Consider the following 17,171-nt stretch of genomic DNA (forward strand, 5'->3'; position numbering starts at 1 on the left):
CCTTCCCAGTTCTTAGCAATGCATGCGGGATCAATAATTCCCGAGACAGAGCCGACAGCCCATAAAACGACGGTTGCGCCCCAGGCTGCTAGGCCGTTCAATTTATACTTCAACCTCCTGCCGGCCGGTGTGACGGGACCAAGAGCTTCGCTCCCAGGCAAGTAGATATACAGAATTGCCTGGAGAGTAAGCCAGCCGGCATAACCCAAGATGGCATCCGCGCTTGAGTGAGGAAGGCGAGTGGCAAAGAACTGAAAAGGGCCTTCTGAATAAACGGCTTTGGCTGCGGTAACTATCGAGGTGTCAAAGTAACGATAAGCTATCCAGTAGTATATCACAGCAAATGGACTAGTTGTACACAAGATGAAACTGATTATCTCAGTAAGCCAAGACGGTCTCAACTGCTGATGCTTAGCATTTCCACCATTGAGAGAGGCTTTTAGTGCGCCAGCAGAGTTTCTTGCTTTCTCAGTTCCCATTTTTAAGCTATCTGTCAGGAAAGAATGGATAAGAACTCCGGGAACTGAGGAATGTAAGAAAAAGAGCTACAAAGGTGGGACAGATGAGGAGAGTAAATATCTCGGACATTGCCATATTATGCTCTCCAATTATTCAACACTACTCTCATGCAAGGGCTTCATTCTGATTCTGCACCAGATTACCTTGAACTCTTGCCAAGAGAATGTGCTCGTGCGACGTGTCATTTACTTGTTGATCAAACCCCCTTGCTTTGCATTGAACGAGTCATTTCCACTTTCCCATGAAATTATCCCGGCCTGGTTCGCTACCTGGGAATTCTGGATTTGGCGTGTGCAGAAGGGCCTCGATTTTAAGTCCTTTTCTTTTCTTTTCTTTTTCTTTCTCAAATATCAACGGGGCGTATTTTCGAGGCAATATCTAGATTTCACTCGAATTCTGCTGGAATTACCTTGAACTGTAGATCTTTGAATACTATACAGAAGAAATTGCACGAAACTCTATATCTTAAAGGATGGCTAGAGTTATGTAAAGACTTAATTATTCTTGTTACTATGTATACTCTTCCCTTTGGGCGAAAAGGAGGAGGTAAGATAGACTAGGTTCAATTAGAGTTCTCATAGTATACTTTGAATCGTTGAGCAAGATCTGAACCTACGAAGAGACACTTCATCTACGTCTGTTGAATATTGTGCTTTTTGAACGCCTTACTTCGAAAATGGCCGCGATTGCAAAGAGTGTCAAGGACTAAAGCCAACCTTCCACGTCAAACTCATAGTCTCAGTAAGACGAAATCAAGCTGTCGCAACATGAAAAGCAATGAAATATATACCAAAAGGCTTGCCACAGCATCAGAATACACAGAGGGACAATGGGTCTATCTATAGTAGATTATGCGTTCAGGGTAGAAAGCATCAAGCCCCTTTCATCTTCGCCGGCCTTCTCGCGTCGCCATCCTCTGAGTAAATCTCGCATACCCCTGGAGCTCAACCGCTTGACCTTGACCTTAAGAATCGCGTATACCAGCAAACGATAACATAACATGGCCACAACACCCCCCAAGGCTTCCAACCACGGATTTTTCTGATTAAACTTATACAGCTGTAGGACCTGTTCTCCAGTTTCTATCAAGCATTTCCCGTTCACATCTCGCTGCTCCTCCGCGCAAGTAAATGTCAAGTCTCTCATGGTCAAGACAGAGATACTCGTTACTGCATACTTGACTGGCGATATGTAGTTGAACCACTGAAGTACTTTTGGCGGATCCAGACTCATGACCCCGCCAAGCACGGTGAACATAGCAAGTAACGACGCCGTGAAACTGACTGCTAGACTTATATGATCAAAAACAAGATAAAAAAGCATGCTTATGGACTCTCCGCTGTTGAGCGTGCAAAAGGCGCTGAAGAACAAAAAACCAAACAGGTCTGCCTCAGGTGCTAGTTTTGCTGCGTACGCGAGTAACAGAGCAAATATAAGTGCAGAAAAAGCTTCGAAAGGAAGTTCGAGGATGGTGTATTGCGCTAGAAATGCCTCAATATTGTATAGACCCTCTGACGTCTCGCGGTACATAACATCCACTTCAGGAGGAAATGTAGCAATGTTTTGGAGCATGCCTAGATATCAGGAATCAGTTTGTGAACCGGTTATCTGGATTGGGAACCATAAATGAAGCTTACCAATGAAGGCTAGAGCCGAATACTGTTGAATTACACCCATACGAGTTTGGATGGAAAGATAGTCCGTTTTCATCGGCGCAGTAAAAAGTGCTAGCAAAAGACCCACCCCAGGAGCCTGAATTGATCGGGCTAAGATTGAGACTGGCTGGCGAAGAGTGTTCAGCACGGCGCGATGTACAAGTACCGGGAATGCTGTTGCAGAAGAATGGTGGCTATGTGTTGCAAAATCCGGAATTAATTCTGTACGACCACGTTCAGTTCCGGCTCGAGAGTCAAAGGATTGTTTTCTCGCGTAGGACTCATGCGATTTCCACGCATTGACGAGGTTGTCTAGTCGCTTCTTACTATCTTCGCTGTTCCCTTGCGTTTCACCGGAGGTTGCAAGATCCATGAAGAAGTCTGCAGGATTTACTGCCATGGGGCACTCAAACCCCGCTGAATGAAAATAGGAACGCATCTCAGACGCTTCACCGGAGTACAAGGGTAAGCCATCCGGTGAGAGAAGCAGGCAGCTGGAGAAAAGTGACCACATCGACGACGTAGGCTGATGGGCCGTGAGAATGATAGTACAGCCTTCAGCAGCCAGACTCTGCAGAACTTCTAGTACAGTGAGTGCCATGAAGCTGTCAAGCCCGGACGTAGGCTCATCCAAAATAAGAACTTGCGGCATCGTTAGGACCTCACAAGCGATCGACAGCCGGCGTTTTTCTCCGCCACTGATTCCCCTCACGATTGCAGACCCAACTAGACGTCTCGCACATGATTCCAGACCAAACTTTGTAATAATTTCTGAAACACGTCCACGCTTCTCATCGTCAGGCATTGAGGATGGCAACTTCAGCCGAGCGGCAAAAAGCAATGTTTCGGCCACCGTGAGTGCCGGCATCAGATTGTCATCATCCTGAGCCACAAATGAAACCATTGATCTGACTTGGACCTTCGGTAACTGTGTTCCGTTATACAAAGCTGACCCTGTACGGCACCACTTGGAACTTGAACTCAGGGGGAGCCTTTCAGCCAATGAAGATAATAAAGATGTTTTGCCACTACCTGATGCCCCCATAATCACATTCAGCTTTCCTGGTTGGAATATTGTGGACACTGGACCACAAATCCTGGATATTGTACTGGTTACATTTCGCCGCGTAGACTGTTGCCGTTTCGCCGTCAGGGCGTAGTCTTCCAGGCAGAGGGAGACTGGAGTAACTGAGCGGTTGTATCTTGGCTGTATCCTTACCTCCGTGGAACTAGGGCTGCCTACCCTTTCTGTGGGAGTAAGAGGTGGCTTTGGATGATTGATATGAAGAACAAAGGCCCCCGATAAATGAAAAGCACAAGTCATGGACCACAAGATAACAATGGGGCGCCATACCCATTCTTTCGGCATTCCTAGGCTATCCATGACAAACCGGCCAGTATACTGCTTGCAGCGAGGATCTGTACGGTCTGCTGAGAAAGGACAGTCGTATAAGTTGCCTTCGTATGGACCATGCACACCGATAAACTCGTTCGCACATAGAGTACCAAATGTATAGAAAGTATGAGTTACCCATTTGAGCCATCGAGCGTACGGTGGAGTTTGATCAGTCTGGATAAAGTATGCGGATGCCACCATCTGCAAAGTAAAAAAGAGGTTTCCCATCAGACCTGCTCCGTGAAAGCTCCTGGTAGTGGCCACACAAAGACTGGCGAATCCAATCGCAAGATAATGCGTGAATAGCATGACAAGTAGAAAGATGCAAACCTGCGAGGCCGAGCCACGGTATCCAACCATGGGATAGTAGATGGCTGTGAAGAGAAGTGGAAGGCTCAGATCCTCTAGGAAAAACCTGGATGCCCTTCGGCTAAGTAAAAACGCGGATGCGCTCAGGATTCCGTCCCTCCGTTCGTGATCAAATAGACCGATCTCTTCAACTAGACGGCATATCTCATGAACTAGAATCAAGTATCCATATAGCCCGGTTGCGTCCCAGAGGCTCCCTTGGCGTGACCGAATCCCACTCAAGCTGCCATCTAGTTGCCAGAAAGCCCAACCGTTGATAGCAGCCAAAGCAGCAACCGCGCACCAAATTCCTAGCAGTGACTTCCAGTCTCTCCAGCATATTTTCAAGTTTCGTTGTGTCATTACTTTGCATACTCTTGAATAACTTGGAGCTTTAGAATCAAAGTCCATAGAGTCGCATATATCCCGATAGTTGGACAGACAGTTAGCTGCATTGGTTGCCAAACGATTCATCCAGCATTGCTTCAGGTGCTCTACTCGGGCACAGGAGTTAGACTTTGATGCCTCTGAGCGCACATCAACTGATGTAACATCTAGGAGAAAGTCCGCCGGATTCACGAATGGAGGCATTTCATATCCACAATCCTTGAAATAGTCGCCCACCGTACTTGGTAATCCGCTATACATCAAGTGACCACCGGATAATATAATAACATTGTCAAAAAGGCTCCAGGCGTCAGATCTTGGCGAATGGAGCGATATGACCACTGTCATACCACTATCGGCTAGTCGCTTTAAAGTCCGAATAACCTGAAAAGCCGTTGTTGCATCAAGGCCTGCATACAAAATCAGCGAATAGAGTTCACTACTTCGTGGCGTATATCTAGTATCGTACCAGTCGTTGGTTCATCGCAAAAGAGTACTGAGGTCGCTTTGAGCAGTTGAATCCCAATGCTGACTCTTCGCCTTTCACCCCCACTACATCCCTTATTCTTGCTGTCTCCAATTCTGGTTTCCGCACAGTTTTCAAGGCCTAGCCTTGAAATGATGTTATCGACAGCACGGTCAATCTCCGAGGCTCCTGCAGAGCCCAGGCTTAACTCTGAAGCATAGCTCAGTATCTCGCGGACGGTCAACATCGCAGGGAGGATATCTTGCTGGACCAGATAGGCACTCCGAAATGCTCCGATATCGACGCTACCGTTGTATGTGATGCTACCCGTGACATTTAGACGACCATTCTGTGTTCGGCCAGAGAGCGCATTCAGGAAGGAAGATTTTCCCGAACCACTACCTCCGAGGATAACGGTTAACTGTGCAGGTGGTATACATACGCGTACATTGTGGAGGATCCTCGGTGGTTGTAGCGGTATATCTGTGCTTTTTGTAAACTTCCAAGCGCGTCGTATACGTTCGAAAGGCGAGGTAGCGAGGGACACTGAGACATCGCGAGCTTCTATATATACAAGATTGTGTCTGGAGTCGGCTGAATCTGATGTTTCCAGATGTTTAGGATTCTGTTGACCAGGATCACCATGTGGCAGCAATTGTTGATGATTTTTTGAGTACATTGCTGTCGGGTTGCCTGCACGCGCCTAGCTGAGAGAGCGTAGGCCGATTCTGCAATTAGGGGGAGATGGAGAAAGAACTAGTGCTCTAATTACATACCGATGGAGAATCAATGGGACATGAATAAGAAAGCGACATATTACCTCTCCTATGGGATGACGAAAGGGGTTATATTCATACACCAAGGTGCATCCTTATCGAACAGCAAGGGGTGTCAATATCGGCGGTGGTGGCGGCCCACCGGTAGTTATAATCACATAACAACCTCTCGAAAAAAGACTGTCTTTTGCACCAGTCATGTTCACTATTTCATCAGGATGATTCTGCGTAGCATTACATCTCATACGACGAAAATTCTGGGTCTGTCTTTTCTATGAAACCCGGAAATTAAACCTCCTTAACTCGTTCAACTTATTATTCTCCAAAGAGCCAATCCCCTGGACCACGTTTTCCATTCCCCGGTCATACCAAGCTCGTTATAGAATGTTTCCTTAGGTTTTGACTTTTCCTTCTCTTCTCCCTGCGAAATATTTTTCCGGGTCTGCGTAGGTGCCTCCTAACTGGTCCCAAAGTGTGAGAAACTGTCCGAAGTTCAATTTAACATTCTTATGATGCACCGTGTGAAATTGATCACGATTGTCGTCTGGGGTTCATATTTGTTAACAGCAAATGAGCAAGTCCCGTAGGGATGGGGTTGACACATACGCAGTAAAATCGTCCATATATTTGTTGTCACGAATACAATGAGTTGTGCCTCCCGAGACATCGGCCATAAGAAGCTATAGGCATAAATAGGCAAACTCATGATGTACGCCTCTAGAGGATCGAAGGCATAGGCCGAGAACGGGGTGGGGATAATGTACCTTGCAAGTATCCCGTCAGTTTCAAAACAATTCCTAATCGTCAGCTGTACCAAAGTGCCTTACCGATGATGCTTCTTGTGCATCAGATTGAACAAGAAGTTGATGTGGAAGATTCGATGAAGCCAATACATGCAAGTATCGCTGAATAGGACGAAGAAGAGAAACTGCCCAAATTCGTACCATAAAGGTACTTTCCCAGACCCGAAATCATAAAGTTTTGCGTATCCGCGAACTTGAGCGACGAAGATTGGAACGGTCAAGACATTCAAGCCGAAAAGGGAGAGCAACGAATCATAGATCTCATGTCTGATTTGGTTCTTATGATATTTGGGATGCCTTGTCAATGCCTTGTCAAAATATAGATAGTGGCAGACTGTCCCAAGCAGAAGGAAAAACACCGAGCTAGAAAGCCTTTCCGTCAACTCAATTAGCTGGGATTCGACTAAATCAAGCCAGTGCACAAACCACGTTACAATGAATATGCTTAGGCTTTGCCTGTAGATACTCTCCCTGCACCATAGCTTAGAATCTGTGATGACGGAGCAGAAGCTTAAACTATGAGAGGTAGAGCATAGCCTTAATTGCAAAGAGCTGCGGAATGAGTCGTAGATACTGTCAATGATAAGCGGATCTAAGTAGTTGAATATGAGGTCCATGTTGGATTCGTATGCGTCTTTCCACTGAGGTCAGAGAAAGTATACACCTTCAAATATCTCAGAGGTGGTTTAGGGAAGTACCTTAATCTCGCATAGTATGCGTTAGTCTGTGCTTCATAACTAGACAGTCGGACTCCTCAGAATGTTTTGTGATCGACAATTGTAAATTGCAGCGTGCAGGCATATTGAATGATACATCTAGGGAGAACCCAATATGTCGGAACGGGCCCCACAGTTGTCGCCGATCCTGCACCGAAAGCAACACATTCGGGCACTAGTTGAATGGAGTTTCTAGGGTTATAACATAACAGAGTTTCACCACGTAGCTGAACGGAATTTACGATAGGCCGTACAGAGTAGCCATATCATGCGCCTACATGAGACTATTAGGCCTTAACAATGAATAGCTATGTTTCTACTTTTTCAGGGAAGTGTCGTAATGGGGACTCATGGAGAAGAGAAATCTCTAGTGGAACAAAAAGCGTAAAGTGCCCTTGAGTATGACAGGCGGGTTGTAAATACAAATTGATATGTTCAATAGTTCTCTGCTGATCTGGGCGAGTTGGGCTTGATTTAGGCTCATATTCTTTGGTGCGGTATTTTTGGGAAACGCTACCAACTTCATCACCTGAAGCGTGCTACCCCTTGCAGTACTATCATGACCTTAGACAGATTCTCTACCAAGTTCGTGTTTAGAGAGATCTGCATACACTTGCATGTAAGTCCATTCCAGTTTACCCCCCGGCTGACCAATACACTCATGAATTAGAGGCAACGGTAGTGCACTGGATTTGCTTGATCAACGTCCAAAGCCAAAAACTGGCAAGATCTAAGTCTATGGCCACCACTAAGGGCAACTTAAGGCATGGCATGTTTTCCAATTATTAGCGGCATCTCAGAAGGTCTGCGTTGAAAAACGGTGTAGTTCAACGATGACTACTTCAAGCAAGGGACTATAGCCGAGGACCACGTAGGGGTATATAGGTGACTTATGTCTGTTGGGGGTAGCCTTACTCCAACGGAAATGTACGGATTATTGTTGACCGGATGTGGATCACACAGCCTGGGCGAAAACCCGAAGTGCTCGGTTGAGGCTATTATAGCGATTTACTCTGTGAAATACAGTTAAGTAGTATAAATATGATAGCAAGTTCAATAGCAACTGGGGAGTATACCTCGACTATGTTGGCACTATTGATGTTTGACATCAGCTATCCGTATTATGAGAAACAAAACTGCCAGAGCCTAAGTGAACTGTCTAGTAGTGCAAATGCCATCTTTACAAATAGATAATTTAGATGGAAGAGGGTCCCATGCTCCATTTCCAACACCGTTTTGGATGCGCGCAAAGGCTCTGGCAAGAAATCCAAGTATTCTGTTTGGCCATCAATATCTGATATGTAGCTAATAACTTGCTCACCATGATATGAACCGATGTATAATCCTAGACCCTTGAAAAATGCCCCACAAAAACTCTCACATCGAGCCAGTATCCAAGAGCATGTGTAGAAGAATCTCATCCTGTGTTTTCGTGAGGCTTCCCAGGATTGTAATATCGCCTCACGCCCGCAGTGGTCAGAGCAGACACGGCCCTGGCGTTTGTCTAGGATACAGACAAGGCGATTAGCTAGAGACGCGGCACTCTCGATAGCACAGTTAGCTCCTTGAGCCAAATTCGGGGTCATCTTTTATCCCAACAGTTAGTCTTCTGGTAGTATCTTGCCAAGGTAGAAGACCACACTGACTTTGTGTACGGAATCACCAATACACACAATATTGCCTGAAACCCAGTTCTCACAGAGCAGTTCCTCGAGCCCAACGTGAAGACATGTTTTGGAGTTGTTATAAAGATCCTTAAAGAGGATAGTGCTAGAAATATGGGCATCCAAGAATGGTCGTACGTGTTCGTCGATTGATGCCTGGTCTTGCGCATAGCGTGGAAGCCGGGGGTACTGACGTGTTTCTCTAGATTTGATTGACAGAAGCCAATATATACGACCGTGTTTGCCAACGTTTACTATAAAGGAGAAGCCGTTCCCATAAGTTCGATGTGCTTGCCCTGGGTGTAACTCAGGTATAGGGTTTGAGATGCCGTAAATGCCGGAATACTCGGATGTCAACTCTAGAATGACTATAAGCCAAGGATCTATCCAATAAAAACCACTGTAACTTACCTAGTGGCCTATTTTGAATTCTACCAAGGGTCTTAGCAAGATCTTGATGCCAAAGGGCTTCCCTCCGTGTGACACTATGGATTCCATCAGCGCCGACAACTACGTCCCCAGCAAATGATGATCCATCGGCGCATTTCACCTTGACTTCCGACGAGCTTTGGTCGAATTGAACTGCGCGCTTATCAAACGCGATGCGACTCCTGTCCCCGACTAAACGATTGTACAAGATTTGTAATAAATCCCAACGGGCAATCACAACCGAGTCGTAACCATGCCTAGATGTTCTCAGGAGTTGTGTAACTAATAGGGTAGACGCGAATGCCTACCTCGTAGATGGAAGCTGCATCATATTAATCGTTTTGAGTAGATACCCGTTGGCAAGCCAGGTTGAGTGGCTACTGATGGACTGCGAAGTAGCTTTAATATCATCCAGCACCCCAAGTTGACTCAGTATACGCATCCCATTAGGGAGTAATGTGAGTGCATTCCCGGTCAGAGGCGATGGCAGGTGTTTTCGGGATTCGAGAACGACGTAGTTAATCTTACGTTTAGACAGAGCATTGGCCAGTGTTAAACCAGCAACGGAGCAACCCACGATAATAACCTCGAATCTTTGAGTCTGTTTGTCGGAGACGTTCTCCATGAGTATCCGACGGTAAGACAGTGAAATGAGCGTCGTTTGTCTCCATCGTAGAGCCCCAGCACGAAGACTGATAAATATCGCAGAGATGGACGTTAAGCACCTGAGAAAAGGGGCTACAATTATTGGAGATCATGCCACACCGTCTTTTTGTTTTCCTGTTGATTTTTCTTTTTTTCTTTGACTTTTTTCTTTTTTTCTTTTCTCCGTTTAAAATTATGCTGCAGCGTATCCAATAGATTGGAGCCATCTCAACTTGGATTAGAATCGAACTTTAAGTACGTGCTAGAAAAAAAGTGGCTACGGTCAGAATGAGGAGTCTGCTTTTCTCCACTTTACTGTATTTCATCCATTTGTTTTTTCTTGCAAGACTCTTGGAAGAATGTGTGAAGTTATCGCGTCAGGAAGTATATCAATGTGACGAGGGCTGGGTCGTCGGTATTCTATTACCGAAATCTTATCATTTTACATTAAGTGACGCACTAATCCAAAGTTCTAGGCTAACATAATAGGTCTAATTTAGTGCGTTGGTATTGGTACACTTGGCATTATCTTACATGGTCCGGAAATGACTGATCTACTCCGTACTTCGCACTACTCTGAAGGACTAGACTATTATTTATCAACACTAGATAAGTCAGCCGTACCTATCCTAGCGGCAAATCTAGAGAAGATGGTCTAGCATTTTTGACCCACCGGTTGGGAATGTTGGTCTGGGCTGGAAATATGCGTTGAAGAAAGATGGAGCCCAATCTTATGACCGAAGACGTAGGCCCCTTGCAGCAAATCCCAGTCATAGCATGCGCCACTGGGTGTTCACCTGAACCATAGCGACATGGAAACTGCTAGATCTAATGAATCCATCGTATAGAACACGGTGAACTGCAATGCATCCTTCCATGGCTGGTGCACGCGAAAAAAAAGGAAGCTTCGCACGGTTATCGCAGTCGGTCAAGCCGCCTTTCCTTTATTTATTGATTCATTTTTTTATCTATTTTTCGCCGACTCACGTTTAATGTCTTTACCTTCTCTAGTTGTGTTGATACCCCATGAACCAACTTTCTACTATCACATCAGAGCACATCAAGCATTGCTTTACAACATCTTTGAGCCCGGTTCACAATGGAAGTACATAACGCCATCGTGCAGAGAATCTCTACATGTGTGAAACAATTTTATAATGACAAAACCCCATTTGGCATATATCATGGCTCAACGAACTCGACCCGCGCTTCAACGAAACTTCGTTCGAACACTGTCGACACAGGAAGCCTTAACCGAGTACTCATGATTGACCAAGAGAAAAAGGTTGCTTTAGTAGAGCCAAATGTTCCTATGGATATGCTTGTCCAGGCAACACTTCCATGGCGACTGATTCCACCTGTCGTTATGGAATTTCCCGGCATAACGGCCGGTGGCGGATTCGCCGGAACAGGTGGAGAAAGCAGTTCCTACCGACACAGCTTTTTTGATAGAACTGTCAACTGGATCGAGATTGTGGTTGGAAACGGCGATATTATCACTGCCTCTGCAACGGAGAACTCTGATCTCTTTTTCGGGGCTGCATGTTCATTCGGGACCCTTGGTATAACCACTCTCCTTGAGATACAGCTGCTAGAGCTCCCTATAGAGCCAGCAGTAGAATTGACGTATTTTCCAATTTCAATGGGCGTCGATGAGGCTGTGCGAAAAATTGAGCATCTGACGCCGGACCCAACATACCAGTACTTAGACGGCATCATGTTCACCAAGGAAAGGGGGGTTATTTGTGCCGGGTCAATTACAAGCGCTACAGACCACTGCTCTCGACGAATGCAAACATTTACTCGCCCTTCCGACCCTTGGTTTTACATGCACGCTGAAGAGAGGGCCTCCACTTCCGCTGCCGAAGAGGCTGGCCCCGCAAAAGACCTTATTCCGATTGCTGACTATCTGTTTCGATATGACAGAGGCGGGTTCTGGGTTGGTAAATATGCGTTTGAGTACTTTCTATTTCCTCAAACCAAGTTCATGCGGTGGGCTTTGGATCACATCTCTCACACAAGGGTGATGTATCATGCAGTTCACAAGAGCGGTCTATTCAGGGAATATACCATTCAGGATGTCGCAGTCCCTTATAAAGGTGCAAAAGAGCTTGTTGACTTTGTTGATGATTCATTTGGGAAATATCCGCTTTGGATTTGTCCGGTGCGTTCAACGACAGCTGCTGTCTCGGGGTTAGTAGCAGAACCACGACGACAGCCAGCTTCCGATTCGGATGATCCCGGAATGATGCTCAGTGTTGGAGTCTATGGACCAGGGCCAAAGGGTAGGGAGTTTCTGCATTTTAACCGTGGGCTCGAGAAACTAGTCAACAAGCTTGGGGGTCAGAAGTGGCTGTATGCACGGACCTATTACTCTGAGGAAGATTTCTGGTCGATTTATGACCGTTCCACAAGAGATGAGCTACGACAGAAATATCATGCAACATACCTACCAAACCTATACCAAAAGGTTCGGGCCGACCGCGACAGGTCATTTGGTAGCTCCATGCACCGGTCATGGATATCAAGACTGCAGGACCGAATCTGGCGGCAGTGGCCAGTTTGCGGACTTTACGGGCTCATGCATACTTTCTGGAACAAGGAGTATTTGCTAAATAGGAGCAAAAATGAGCTGATCTAAAGAAGGGTGGCTAGAATGAGGGTGTGATTCACTGATTATTGTACAATATCAAGTAGAGGCCGCTTTGTCTCGTGGGAAGATCTCTTTGTCCTTTATCCTAGCAATGTCAGCAATGCAGAAATTGTTCCCACTATGAAATTCTCTTCCTGGGCGTCAGGCAAAGCAACTTCCGTGGTTTTCTACACCGAAAGTAGCATATGTTGTATGATCCTCGTTTTGTGACTGCATCTCCTTTGGTTCTTAGAGCCTCTCTGATGAATGAGTCCATATATATGGCACCTTCAAGGGCGGTATGGTCCGGCATGCCTGTTGCTCTGTACGGTCTCCCCCTTCTCATAATCGGGATTGCCCCTTCTCGAAGCCTTTCTTGCCATTCAGATCGTAAACCGAACTCAAACATTACCCAAGTGATTGTGGTAGTATTCCTGCGCGGATGGGTTGTTGTGGATTATTTTATCAATGAAGAATGGTAGGACACCTAGCCCTAATATCACCGCAAATGGACTTTACGAGAAACGGGCACTAAGGATGAATTATAGGTTCTTCCATACTTTGGACAGCATGTACGAGGGCTTTGGCTTCTACAATATCTACAGGTTCTCAGGAATGATGCCAGTATTCTGGACACTGTAAACACAGTATTTGGCCAAGCATCCCAAAAAAATGTCTCCCCTGGTACTAGCTTGTATCATAGCTATATATACAATTGGTTGATGCGTCCGCTTCACTGCCGACTATCAAAAACTTCGGTTTCGTCAGACGGGGGAAAGTACTCAATTTAGGGCAAGAATGCAAGGGGAATTAGGACGTCATACCAGACTGCAGGTGAAAAAGTCCGCGAGTCTCTACTTTTGTCCTCTGGTGAATTTTTATACCGCTCAAATACCGTATTCACTATAGGTCACGGAAAAAGACACTAATGTCCACCGTTCTTAGGTTGGTGGGGTCTGGCACGGCATGCAAATTACACAGGAAGCTCAATTTATACCTGGGCTCTGTGTGCTTTATGTGGATATGGCGGCTTATTCACATGCACTGAAGCAATTGCTTTGGCATTCTTACAGATTCACCGTTGCTACCGAGACGAAACCAAGTGTGCTGCAAAGTATGGAGAGCACTGGGATGAATACTGTCGTCAGGTGCCGTGGAGGATGATACCTGGTGTTTTCTGATTTACAGGTGACAGGTCATGGAGACTGGTGTAATGATACGTCTAGAACGTCGCGGAGTATTGTATTCTCTCCAATACGTGGCTCAATTCCTGGCCCCCAGCAGTTAAGCTCGAATAAGAAAATATTGAGACTTTCAGGGGGTCAACGTATTTGCATTGGGCGTGATTTCGTAATTCGATCTACTTACAGATATATAATTCAGCAATAGAAAGACTCTAACTTTCAACCCACCATGATATTGGCCACTTCCTCGATTTCCCAAGACTACGACGTAGGTAGGGCTCAACATACGCGTTGGGTCGCCCCACCAATACTCACTCCACCGAAGTTAGAAACCATTGTAGTGCGTACTCCAAGTGCTGCAAGGAGGCATGGGCTATATCGAAGCAGCCACCGCCATTATTGTATGTTTTATATATCTTCTGGGTTGTTCGACCGATTCGGTAATGGAATCTGACCTACCCCCATATCCGTTGCTATAACTGACCAACATATATCTAGATCTTTTCAACAACAGAAGCTCTTATAGCAACAGCAACAAATTTCTTTTCTGACACCTTAAGCTCCGGATCGGACCAGGTTCTTGCGGATCTTCGTGAAGAAGCGCGATCTGTGTTCTCCCCCGGGGAGATGCCTTGTCTTTATTCTTTTAAGAAACTTTATCTTGCAGATAGTGCTGTCCGGGAAACGCTGCGTAGAAACCCCTATTGTATTTACGGTCTCTTTCACGAAGTCATGCCGAAGGAAGGAGTCGTGACGCCTAGTGGCCATCACTTACCTCAAGGTACATGGATTTCTGTGCCAACATGGGCCATACATCATGATGAACGAATGTACCCCAGCCGGATCGATATGATCCATATCGATTTATGGCCGGCACTAACAGTAAATACAAGTCAATGCTGACTACCATTACCGAGAACTTTCTGGGTTTTAGTTTAGGTGATCATGCGTGGTAAGTGCTCTGTTCTTGTATCCTCAATCAAATCTGACATACTAAACGAAATGATTAGTCCAGGTCGTATCTACGCTTCATATCTTCTCAAGTCGACGACAGCATATATCATGTTAAAATACGAGTTTCTTCTATTCTCAATACGACCTGCAAACCGAGCTGTCGGCGTCATTTATGTTCCACCTGTAACAGCAGAGTTCTCAATACGAAGAACAGGTGCAGCAAGCTAGAAAGATTCCCTTTCTTTCATTACTCAGGGGGGTGCCTACTTGAATGGAGTTCGGCTTGATAGATTCATGATCTTGTTGATTGGTGTGATAATAGCAGATGTGGGTTCAAGCTTTATAGTTCTTACGCGTGTCAACTGGATGAAGATTGTGGTTGGAAGCGGTGATATTATCACTGCCTCTGGAATAAAGAACCCCGATGCCTTTCTCGGAGCTTTGTGCTCATTTGGGAGCCTTGGCATAACTACTCTTTCGAATACAGCTGCAAGAGCTTCCTGTAGAGCCAAGAGTAGAATTGACGTATTTTCTAATTTCAATGGTCATCGACAAGGCTGTGCGGGAACAACAGCGGTTGCTTCAATAATCATCAAACCAGGCCCACGTTGAGCAATACCACCGTAATGGGTCAAGTGCCACGGAGCCATGTGGCCGTCATCACTATATTGACACATAGGTGCCAACCTTAGAGACCTGATAAGGCAGGCTTTAACAATATCAGAACAGCACTCACCCCAAGGAGCTTCTGGAATGCCAATCCTCTGACTATGAGAGGTTGGAAGAGCTTGGTAGTCGGCCTCCCAGAGATACTGAGGAGGATAGCATTGAAGGTGGCGCCACCCAGATTTGTCAGGATTCAGGATTTTGCAAAAGTGGTACAATTTGTAGGGGAAACTCTCCGAGAACTTCTTGGCAGAATACGAATCGGGATAAGGCGTAGGGCGTAGCAGATGCCGCTATCCACATCTTTTACCATGAGTTGAGGTGGAGCCGAACCAGCGGTGATACTGATCTCGATCTGACACAGTACACTTCCTTGAACGACTACTAAACCTGATAACAGCTTGAATGCCATATGGTATTTTGGCCCCGTAGCATTGTCATTCAATTTTGGATAACATCGTCTTCGGAATAGTAATAAAGTCTTTCAACTTGTCGACTTTAGCCCTGAGATTCTAGCTGATGATAGAGTGGTGGGAAAGGTGGTTATTGGATATACTGAGGTTAGAAGATCTGTTACTCGAGGAGATACTACCCAGGTTTCTATAGAGCCTCTAGCACAAGCTGATACCCGCTATTGAGTAGACATGTGGGAAGGTGACAGAAGTATTGATAGTGTAGTGGACCGAGTTGTTTAAGAGGAGATCACCTTAGATAAACAGCAGAGTAAGATTATATATGGTTTTTCTATGAATAAGGCCTTCAGGAGAATGCCAGGAAAGTGTGATTGAGTAAACTCAAGCCTCTTCACTAAAATAAAGGGCATAGATCTGATATTTCAAACTTTTGTGTCCAAGCACAGGCCACATCTTGCATTGCGTTTTGTAGAAGGTACTTTAATCTGGGATTCATCTTTCTTCTGGTGTATCAGGAAGGTATACTTTCTAATCCCACAAATGGCAATATATTTTGCTATCAAGACTAAGACAGCATATCCTTCGCTAGGATTTCTTGTAGAATCGCCATCCACAGGACTCTATCGTTTCAAATAGAAGAAAAAGTCTTTGCCAAGTGTCTTTCCCTCCATGACCCCTGCGATGAGTTTGTCATTTACATAGCGGAAATGGTCGAATACCGGCCATTCGTCGTATATCATAGTCGTTGAAACCACTCCTCGATAGACCATCTCCTTCAACTATTCGTCTGTTAATTGACAACAACAATTATCCGAATGAGGGCCACGTACAGATGCAAACCCCCACTTGCCCCAACTGATTCGCTCCCCATTCTTTCAATGATCACTGGATCCACATCGTCGGTGGACTTGAATGACTTGCCCACCCACCGTATCTCTTTCAGGGTGCTTGCAACCTGATGGCCAGTGTCGAAGAACCCTCCATTCCATTCACCAATTAATTGGTTCGGTTCGATAGGAGGGAGCTTGTCGAATATGGAATTGAGCACAGCGGGCTTCACCGGTTCTGAAGCATTGATCAAAGCAATGTACTGATCCTGTGCACTATGAGAATTTAGTTGCCATAGTCCAATTAGGCAAGGAGAAGGAGGCATACGTGGACATGTTTTCCTCCGGTTAGTTAATGACTAGATAAGTCTCCGCCAGTTGTTAGATTCTAACCTGGGCTTAGTCAATCGATGGGTAGGAGTTGCTGTATCTATATAATACCCAACTTAGTGACCCTCATTACTAATGACAATTTATCAGTATTGACTACCAGTATGGAAAATAATCGGAAGAATTACTCCGGCTTGCATATTCTACGTCATATGTCACCGAGAGCCCTTTCAGTGTTCGTTGGCGCCACCCAGGAGGCTATAGCAGATCCCGAACCAGAGTAAGTTCAAGGGGTTATGAGGTCATGACATCCGAGGTACAGCTTCTTCAACTCTTGCTTATAACAGATGGTATATATAAG

At 45.6% G+C, this 17,171-nt stretch overlaps 5 protein-coding genes across 5 annotated transcripts; 2 read left to right on the forward strand and 3 right to left on the reverse strand.

Moving 5' to 3' along the window:
• Positions 1-1,180: 1,180 nt before the first annotated feature.
• F9C07_2287380 (P-loop containing nucleoside triphosphate hydrolase protein) lies at positions 1,181-7,315 on the reverse strand. The gene is made up of 5 exons (XM_041295344.2): positions 6,777-7,315; positions 6,375-6,722; positions 4,775-6,311; positions 2,157-4,715; positions 1,181-2,093 (listed from the first exon to the last, which is right to left on the reverse strand). The coding sequence occupies exons 3-5, from the start codon at positions 5,448-5,450 to the stop codon at positions 1,369-1,371; spliced, it is 3,960 nt and encodes a 1,319-aa protein (XP_041151229.2). The 5' UTR covers positions 5,451-6,311; positions 6,375-6,722; positions 6,777-7,315; the 3' UTR covers positions 1,181-1,368.
• Positions 7,316-8,108: 793 nt separating this feature from the next.
• F9C07_2287381 (putative monooxygenase) lies at positions 8,109-9,904 on the reverse strand. Its single transcript, XM_041295328.2, has 4 exons — positions 9,468-9,904; positions 9,142-9,416; positions 8,713-9,089; positions 8,109-8,652 (listed from the first exon to the last, which is right to left on the reverse strand). The coding sequence occupies exons 1-4, from the start codon at positions 9,782-9,784 to the stop codon at positions 8,188-8,190; spliced, it is 1,434 nt and encodes a 477-aa protein (XP_041151227.1). The 5' UTR covers positions 9,785-9,904; the 3' UTR covers positions 8,109-8,187.
• A 775-nt stretch (positions 9,905-10,679) lies between these two features.
• F9C07_2174423 (uncharacterized protein) lies at positions 10,680-13,015 on the forward strand. The gene has a single exon (XM_041287513.2). The coding sequence runs from the start codon at positions 10,904-10,906 to the stop codon at positions 12,443-12,445; it is 1,542 nt and encodes a 513-aa protein (XP_041151226.1). The 5' UTR covers positions 10,680-10,903; the 3' UTR covers positions 12,446-13,015.
• Positions 13,016-13,380: 365 nt separating this feature from the next.
• Positions 13,381-13,617, forward strand: F9C07_2076029 (ergosterol biosynthesis ERG4/ERG24; the record flags this gene model as incomplete). The annotated part of the gene is made up of 1 exon (XM_071508818.1): positions 13,381-13,617. A coding segment is annotated over one exon (237 nt), but the record flags the coding sequence as incomplete, so codon positions are not given.
• Positions 13,618-15,062: 1,445 nt separating this feature from the next.
• Positions 15,063-16,938, reverse strand: F9C07_2287382 (GXWXG protein-domain-containing protein). Its single transcript, XM_071510900.1, has 2 exons — positions 16,484-16,938; positions 15,063-15,270 (listed from the first exon to the last, which is right to left on the reverse strand). The coding sequence occupies exons 1-2, from the start codon at positions 16,804-16,806 to the stop codon at positions 15,120-15,122; spliced, it is 474 nt and encodes a 157-aa protein (XP_071367368.1). The 5' UTR covers positions 16,807-16,938; the 3' UTR covers positions 15,063-15,119.
• Between the last annotated feature and the right edge of the window lie 233 nt (positions 16,939-17,171).

The sequence above is a fragment of the Aspergillus flavus genome, chromosome 8, assembly GCF_009017415.1.
Source record: "Aspergillus flavus chromosome 8, complete sequence".
Taxonomy (NCBI): domain Eukaryota; kingdom Fungi; phylum Ascomycota; class Eurotiomycetes; order Eurotiales; family Aspergillaceae; genus Aspergillus; species Aspergillus flavus.

Coding starts and splice junctions, on each gene's coding strand:
- F9C07_2287380 (XM_041295344.2), bottom strand. CDS start 5,450: ATGTACTCAAAAAATCATCAACAATTGCTGCCACATGGTGATCCTGGT. Junction 4,716..4,774: donor TTGCGATGAACCAACGACTG/GTACGATACTAG, acceptor TTTTGTATGCAG/GCCTTGATGCAACAACGGCT. Junction 2,094..2,156: donor TTCGGCTCTAGCCTTCATTG/GTAAGCTTCATT, acceptor CCTGATATCTAG/GCATGCTCCAAAACATTGCT.
- F9C07_2287381 (XM_041295328.2), bottom strand. CDS start 9,784: ATGGAGAACGTCTCCGACAAACAGACTCAAAGATTCGAGGTTATTATC. Junction 9,417..9,467: donor ATGCAGCTTCCATCTACGAG/GTAGGCATTCGC, acceptor GAGAACATCTAG/GCATGGTTACGACTCGGTTG. Junction 8,653..8,712: donor TTGGTGATTCCGTACACAAA/GTCAGTGTGGTC, acceptor TTGGGATAAAAG/ATGACCCCGAATTTGGCTCA.
- F9C07_2174423 (XM_041287513.2), top strand. CDS start 10,904: ATGGAAGTACATAACGCCATCGTGCAGAGAATCTCTACATGTGTGAAA.
- F9C07_2287382 (XM_071510900.1), bottom strand. CDS start 16,806: ATGCCTCCTTCTCCTTGCCTAATTGGACTATGGCAACTAAATTCTCAT. Junction 15,271..16,483: donor GCAAGTGGGGGTTTGCATCT/GTACGTGGCCCT, acceptor CTGCCTTATCAG/GTCTCTAAGGTTGGCACCTA.